Genomic DNA, 8613 nt, shown 5'->3' with positions numbered 1-8613 from the left:
ATTTCTTTGAGTGCCTTTTTATGATATGCAAAGAAATGACATTAAATCTGAGAAGATTTAATATTTACATGATTTTATTAAGTGTGGATATTAGTCTAATTAGATGGCTTGAAACTTTAATTTTCAAGTTCAGTGCAGTCCACTGAATCTATTTATTTTAGTTTATGCCCTCGTTTAAGTACCTATATTTATTATTGAGATTGGCTGCAAATTTGGGTCGAATTAGCCATTGGGAAAATAGGTGCTCGAATGTGCATAATTTTTGGGTGTAACTTACTGATTATATCCCCACAGGAAATTCCAAACCCATGTGTTTGATAACTATTGACACATTAAGAACGCTGCAAGTTTTTTCTAAAGTATTTGGAGCTTGTAGAGACAATGAATATTGCTCATCAGTCTATCTTAACACAAGTAATTTTGTTGAACTGCTGTGGAATAGCTTGAACAAATTCAGAGCAGTGTAAACTATTAAAAGGAGACAGTCTGCAGCAACCAGTGTTTTATTTGACAATCATTCAAGTGCAATTTGTGTTGAAATAGTTCATGCATCACAAAAATGTTATAATGTGGTTATTTATGAGGAAATTGATGTGCGATTGTTCACTTATATGCACTTCAGGTTTCAAGACTGTCCAACTTTGATAATCTCTCTGGCTTACTCCACACTGAAATGTAATTTTTCTAGGTACAACTTTATTTGAAAAATATTGAATGTAATGTAGTAAATTTAAAAACAACATTTTATTCTAAATATAAACTTGAAAGGAAACATAGATCTTTGATAAATATGCAACTCTGCTTAATGCATTCTAATCATACTGATGCGGATGTTTAAGGAGTAGAAGTGAAGTACAGAAGAATTTTTCCTGTATTATTCAGTGGTTTACATCTGTGGCCAATTGTGTAGGTTAACTTTGTATGAAGAATGCCTCTAGAACCAGTATTCCGAGATGTAGATGGTAACGTACACAATGTTGCGATGAGACAGTTGCCCTGTCAAATAGTAGTCCATTTCCAGCTTTAAGGTGGAAGTGAATGGTCCAATAATTGGTTTCACTAATCGAACAACACCTAGAGGGGAAATTAAAGGGAATGTGAATGCAAAGCAGACACTCCATATTACCAACTTGTAATTTTTATCATGAGCCAAATTGGAAGCTACCCTTAGTACATCTTTACAATCTACAAGATTCAGTTTAAATGTCTGATGGGATACTCATCACTCACCTGGACCAGTACAATTAAAATGTGAACAAGGTTTAACATCATTGAGCACTGACAAGATTGTTAGTTCGACACCCTTTGCCATTTGACAGTGACTCAAACATATCATATCTGCATAATGCACTGCAGCAATTCACTGAGCTTATTTCAACATCACTTTCCTGTTAATTCTTATATTAATTTTCTTTAGTTGGTGGACAAGAGTTTCATATGAACATAATGTTTGCTTTTGTAATTTAAGTGCAATTTCAACTTAGTGATGACAGGGTAAATGCTGAGTTTAGTTAGGTATTTGTGTCTCGGACCAGCCAGTTGGTGATTTTGATTCTACAGCATTGACACATTCAAGACTTTCTTGGTGCTGTCCAAATTTAAGATCCTTTCCTCAGTGATGTAATCCGGCAACACAGTCTCAGCGTGCTGGACTGGACTGTTTAATGACTTCAGTGGTTTTAGAATCACAGACTTGCCCAGTGCTGCCAGATGGTAAGGCTTGCTTCCATTCTGCAGCATAACACACAACAAATGTTCTCCCTTGATGCTATCAGAACCATGGCTATTGCTTTGCATCACCTATCTTCCCACTTCTTATACCAATTCCAGTGAACCCATGATCAAACTTTGTATAGAGTATTGCTATATTCTGAGACTACCCAAATTTCCCAATCCTGATAGAAATGTACACTGGAAATTTCCATTATAAATGTTGGACCTAGAAATTTACAATGAAAACATTTGACAGGAAATGTTTCCAAATGTTTCAACATTATGTATGTATATAGACATATTATTTATGTATTATATATACTTACATAAAAAAGATGTGTCCATAAAGCAAAATAAACACCAAATTCATATTTTGGAGTCACACACATAACAAGTGTAAAGAAATTATGGAAGTTATTTTAATTATAGAACCAAAGACTGAGAATTTGGCAAGAGTGTGGAAGTGGGCTCTAAGTTGATCTCTTCAGAACAGCAATTCCAGAATCAGAGGCAGCGATTTTTTTTGGGAAGCATCAGGCATCTCGTTCCTAGCAAAAATGTGAAATAGCTCAGCTTTGGTGGTGCCAGGGCCTTGTATTCAGATTAGCAATCAATTAAATTACTATTGCCAGGCCCTCCAACTATGTATGGTTACTGGAAGAACTGCTGACCTAATGGAATGAATCGGCAGCAATAGCCAATTAAAGGGAATTACTGCTTGTTTGTTAAAGACCTTATTATACACCTTATTATTGGCATAACTCAGCTCATTATATTCAGTTTCCTATCCTACCAACACAGCAAACAAGCTAAATGTTGAGAATTCTTGATATGGACATCAGAGCAGGTATCTAGTGATTATATATTTTATGCTCTCAACCAGAACTAATCAGCAACTGTATGTTGAACAGCCTAACAGAGTCATAGAGATGTACAACACAGAAACAAACCCTTTGATTCGACTCATCCATGCCAATGAGATATCCTAAATTGATCTAGTCCCAGCACTTGGCCCATATCCCTCTAAACCCTTTCTGTTCATATACCCTTCCCAATGCCTTTTAAATGTTGTAATTGTACCAGCCTCCACCACCTCCTCTGGCAGCTCCTTCCATACATGGATGAAAATCTCTCTGCATGAATATGTTACCTCTTGGGTCCCTTCTAAATCTTTCCCCTCTCACCTTGAGCCTATGCCCTCTAGTTCTGGACTCCTCCACCCCAGACTAAAAGACCATGTCAATTTGCCTATCCATGCCCCTCATGATTTTATAAACCTCTATAAGGTCACCCCTCACCCTTCAATGCTCCAAAGAAAACAGTCCCAGCCAATTCAGCCTCTCCTTATAGCTCAAACTCTCCAATCCTGGCAAAGCCTTTTGTAAATCTTTTCTGAACCCGCTTACATTTCAGAACATTCTTCGTATAGAAGGGACTCCAGAGTTGCAAGCAATATTCCAAAGGTGGACTAACCAATGCCCTGTCCAGTCACAACATGACCTCCCAACTCTTATACTCAATGCTCTGACCAATAAATAAAAGCATACCAAATGCCTTCCTCACTCTCCTATCTAACTGCGACTCCACTGTTGTCTTGACTCTTTTTGTCCTACCGGAGGCTGCTTTTCTCCTGGAATGAAATAGAGCTAGAAAATAAGGGAAGTTAAATTAGGTGGCACAGTGTTTACTTTTAGTGCAGGTGGTGAGATTTGTTGAGCAAGTGAGTAGACAGCGCTGAGGGCACATAGGGTTAGTGCTGTTGCCAGTTGAGATGGATGACAGCGAGTGATCCTCACTCTTTCTTAGGTGCAAATTTGTTGATGTTTGACTGGCTGAGTTTTTAATTGCATGATTGAAAACTACCAGTTATGACAGTCAAGAGAAAATCTCTGTTGAGATGAAATATGAACTTTCAGTTAATAGATGAAATGGATGACACATGAATTCACATTTGATGATTTTTTACTGTACCAAATGACTAAAAACAATAATGAGGTTTGAGAAGATTTGTAGATCAAGTTGAGGTTCTGGATGTAGGTTTGCTCGCTGAGCTGGAAGGTTCAGTTCCAGACATTTTGTCACCCTACTAGGTAACATCATCAATAGGCCTCCAGGCAAAGCACTGTTGATGATTTGTGCTTTCTACTTATATGTTTGGGTTTCTTTGGATCAGTGATGTCATTTCTGGTGGTGATATCATTTCCTGTTCTTTTTCTCAGGGGGTGGTAGATGGTGTTTGTTGATAGTGTTCCGGTTGGAATGCCATTCTTCTAGGAGTTCTTGTGCGTGTCTCTGTTTGGCTTCTCCTAGGAAGCATGTGTTATTCCACTCGAAGTGGTGTCCTTCCTTATCTGTATGTAAGAATACTAGTGAGAGTGATGAGAGTGATGATACTAGTGATGAACTAGCCACAAAACAACATGACCCTCTCTCACTAGTATCCTTACATACAGATAAGGAAGGAAAGCACATCGACTGGGAGGACACATACATCCTAGCCAAACAGAGACATGCATGAGAATTCCTAGAAGCATGGCATTCCAATTGGAACTCTATCAACAAACACATCAAGTTAGACTCATCTGCCATCCCCTGAGAAAAAGAACAGGAAATAATATCACGGCAGGAAATGACATCACCACAGGAAATGACATCACCGACCCAAAGAAACCCAAACATATAAATAGAAAGCAGGAATCATCAACTGTGCTTCCCCTGGAGGCCCAGTGAAGATGTTACCTAGTTGGGTGATGAAACGTCTGGAAACAAACCTTACAGCTCAGCGAACAAACCTATATCCAGAACTAAAAACAATATTAAGTAAATATTTCTAATAACCAACTCATAACTTAAAATATAGAGAGAGAGATTTATCACACATTGTACTTTCCTCAGAATTAAAGTTCTGATAGTCCACAGACACTCCTAGCTTCCAATGAGTTTATGTTTTCCCATTCGATGTGGAGTTATTTCAAGCAACCATTTCCAAGGAGCCTCAAATTTTCCAAAGATTCATAAATCCAGGACCAACAGCAAAACTCACTCCTTTTCCCACTTCCAACCATGCCAAACCCAATGCTCTTCCCACTTGCTGCAATGCCAAGGAAAATCTCCTGGATTTCCTAGCTGGCTGCAGTACGCACTTGTTTGACTCAAGAATACCTCCCTCTTATACCTGGCTTCAGTAGCTCACAAAGTACCATCAATCTCTTCTTTCTGCTAACCATAAGAACTGCTGCTCTCTACCTCTCTCTCTTTATCCCAAAAAGTTGGAACCATCAAGTCTATTGACTGATCACACCGGTGACCTTAGCCTTTACTCCCAAGTATAAGAACTTTGCACTTTGCTCAGTCAGACCCTTGACTGAGCCGGACTTGTTGCCAGGTAGAATTCTGAATAGCCATGTGATCCCTGTTTGGGATAGAAATGCAATACTGTAGTAATACTGTCGTAATCTGCCTCCTGGCTTGTTGTTGTCATATAATCTCTGTCTCAAGATATACATTGGAAACATCCATTTTATAGATCGTTCAATAAAGATAGAATACAAGCCACATTGTTGTCCTGTGAACACATAACATGGTGTTATAGTGGAGTTGTGACTGAATGTTGAAGAGCTTTAAAGAAACACTAGTAAAACAGGAACACACAAATGTACAGAAGTGCTGTAAATTGCAGACAGCCACAAGAAACCACACGAAAGGAACACAGATGAAAGCACACAGTAAGGTATAAAGACAACAAACAGTCCGTTTCCCCAGCATTGGTCAAAATGAAAGGTTGAATGAAACAGAACCAGCAGGTTTTCCACTTACATTGGTAAAATAAGAAATTGTGTTAGATTTGATTAACAAGCAAGTTAAGAGTAGCTGCACTTTATCACTGTTGTGAAGAGGGTGTTTCAAGGAGTATTACATCTTAACTCTTTCCAAAGAACAGAAGGAACAGACTGCAGAAGTTTTGAAATATATGAAAACATGCTTTAAACCCAAACCAACATAACTTATAAATGTTATGTGTTCAGTATGAGAGCTCAAGGTGAAATTATTTAATATATAATTGCATTAACACCGTTTAAGGAATCTGTTTATTCGTGCAACTAAAGAATGATCACATTAAAGACAGGATTATATTAGGCATAAGAGATCCTGCAGTAAGCATGCATATTTTGAAAGTTACAGACATATGCAGAGGTATTGATGCAGAGTAAATCAGTGACTAAGGAATGTTCAGGTCTTGCATTATGCTGAGATACATTTCAGGCCAAAAATGAAGAAAAATTACACATAGGGGCAGGATACAAATACTGTGGAGGACACTACATGAAGAATGTAAGGCATGTCCAGTATTAGGAAGGCATATCCAGTGTGTTCTTACTGCAAGAAGTCAAATCATTTGCACACAAGTGTTTGGCCAGAAAAAGAAGCACAACAATTATATACAGATGGCAAAAGCAGAATGTGCTGAAGAAACTCAGCAGGTGTGGTAGCATTATAGCAACAGGAACAAACTTATATTTGATTCCGGTGACCTTGTCAGAACTGAAAGAGTTAGGAAATGGTGGTATTTATGCTGATGACAGGGCTGGGATTAGGGAAGGAGTGAATAGAATACATGCAAAGAGAGAGAAGAAAGAAAGGACAGGAAAAGAAAGGAATCACTAAAGGTTAGCTGAGAAAGAGATAAATGGTGAGTAGTGTGCTAACAAGGAGTGTAAATGATTGAAAATGGATTGGCTGTGCTGGGAGCAATACATCCAAAACAGGATCTTACAATATGGGAGTGGGTAACCAACATAGATCAGGATGTTCATCATCTGAAAATAGATATAGATGACCACTGAAGAGATTTTAGCTGAAGATTCTGACAAATCATTTTCCACCACCTATCACCTGCTGGCCCAACTGACTCAACGTGTGTGTTATAAATCACTCTGCACCACATAACAGTTATGTTCCTTTAGCTTTGTAGGTGATACATGTGAGTATTTGAGTAATGGCTGCAGAAAGAAGATATCAGGTCAAAATAAAATCAACACTGGAATTCACAGGTCGGTGCAAAATTGTTCAAAATGATGATCTAAAATGAAATCCTTGAAAGAAATGCTGAAGCCACATGATAGCACCAGACCTGTAGCAATGGGACATTTAGTCTGAAAGCACAATGAAAAGAATGAAGATCTGGAGTTCCAGATCCAAGACTGCAAGCAAAAGCTACTCATCTCAGCTGGAGCAAATTTAAAACTTGGACAGTTAACCCTCAACATGCAAAAAAAGAGATTTTCAATGTGTAGTAGCCTACCAGAATATTGACTATAGAATTGATCCTAAAGCAGTACAATGACATCTTTCAAAGTCGAGGATGTCTTCAAGGAGATGAGAATGCAAGATCAATTTAGCACCTACCAAGGAGATTTCCAGTTGCTCACAAAACTAATCTTAAAGAAAAGATAGAGATGGATAAAAAGCGAGTAATCAAGAAAGTGACAACACCTACAGAATGAACTAGCAAGATGATAGCAGTGAAACAATTTGGAAAACTGAGAGTATACATCAACTCAAAGGAACTAAATAAAGCTTGAAGACGGCTCCCTACCCCATGTCAACTATCAAATAAATGTTTCCACAAATTGAAAAGCAAAAATCTTTACTACCCTTGCTGGTAAGTGGCAAGTGAAGATGAATAAAATCATCAGCTTTCTACAATCTGCTTCCAGTTGAGGAGCTACAAATGGTTGTGTAACAAATAGTTGACTCTGTTATTAGAGACATTGTTTGAATGTGGCATATAAACAGGGGAAAAACTGATATACATTGCTGACATGCTGTTGAGTACAACACTTCGTTTGAATACAGTAGAGGACATTATGGTAGAGTGTGAAATCCTTACATCCCAAATGAAGGAGCAGTTTAAAGTGCTCTGGATGTCAACAACCCAGCAGACACATTGAATCTGCCAGACAAGCCCCTTGCTCAAATTAAGCAGACTATCCGACAAAATGCTGTGCTCCAATTTTTGCAAGAAATGATAATGCAAGGATGGCCTAAAAGCTTAGGGATACTTCTACTGTCACAAAACAATATTAGCAACATGGAGGTGAATTGGCAGCCCAAGATGACACAATATTGTATGTAGGAAACACAGTAATTATCTTAGAGAGTTCAAAGGAGAGATGCAGATACATATGCACACCAGGAGAAGTTGTTCCTCAATTGCCCAATTAGGAAGATGTAAACTCACCAACTGCATTGACCACAGATCAACCATCAAACCCAGAGGTCTACCATACCCTAACAATGAAAATGGCAGCTACTGTGATAGCAACAGGTAAAATAGAAATGACATTTCTCAAGAAGAAACATTTCCCAAGTGAACAGCCCATGACAATATGCTCATGTATAATATGAGGCTGGCATAATTTAAAGACCATATGTTCAATGCATGTATGAAGACTGACAAGAATAATAAACTAAGATAACTGTTTTGTGCATAGTGGGTGATTTGAATAACTTGCGATGTAAATGATAATGCTCTCTTTTGTGATTTTTTTTCTGTATCAAAAGGGAGATGTTTGAGATAGAAATGCAATCGTATACTGATGTTCTTCTGACTTTCTGTTGTTGTGTGACCTCAACAATGAACACTTATTAAAGGCATTAATTTTACAAAAAGTTCAATAAAGATAAAGTACAAGTAAAAAATGTTGTCTCATGGTCCCATAACAATTGTAAGCTAAAGTTTAAAGGCACAATCCAAAACATAATAAAGCTAAACTTCACAATTATAACAAAATAAAGAAGGACAATCAGCAATCTTTGTCAACAAAAGAGAAACTTCATCTCAGAATGTATTGATAAAAGCTATTCTAAGAAGTCGGTGGTCGTCTTTCTCCTTTAACT

The 8613-nt window shown here is 37.8% G+C and overlaps 1 protein-coding gene across 1 annotated transcript in view; it reads right to left on the bottom strand.

The window, feature by feature from the left end:
- Positions 1 to 487: 487 nt before the first annotated feature.
- The window catches only part of fbln1 (fibulin 1), a 173736-nt gene continuing 165610 nt past the window's right edge, over positions 488 to 8613 (bottom strand). The window contains exon 17 of the mRNA XM_060839892.1: positions 488 to 1074. Within this exon, the coding sequence (XP_060695875.1) occupies positions 935 to 1074 (140 nt within the window). The 3' untranslated portion in view covers positions 488 to 934. The remainder of the gene's footprint in view (positions 1075 to 8613) is intronic.

The sequence above is a fragment of the Hemiscyllium ocellatum genome, chromosome 19 (genome assembly GCF_020745735.1).
Source record: "Hemiscyllium ocellatum isolate sHemOce1 chromosome 19, sHemOce1.pat.X.cur, whole genome shotgun sequence".
In the NCBI taxonomy this organism is placed as follows: Eukaryota; Metazoa; Chordata; class Chondrichthyes; order Orectolobiformes; family Hemiscylliidae; genus Hemiscyllium; species Hemiscyllium ocellatum.
Note: the sequence above shows the minus strand (reverse complement) of the source record. Positions and strands in the feature narration are given on the sequence as shown.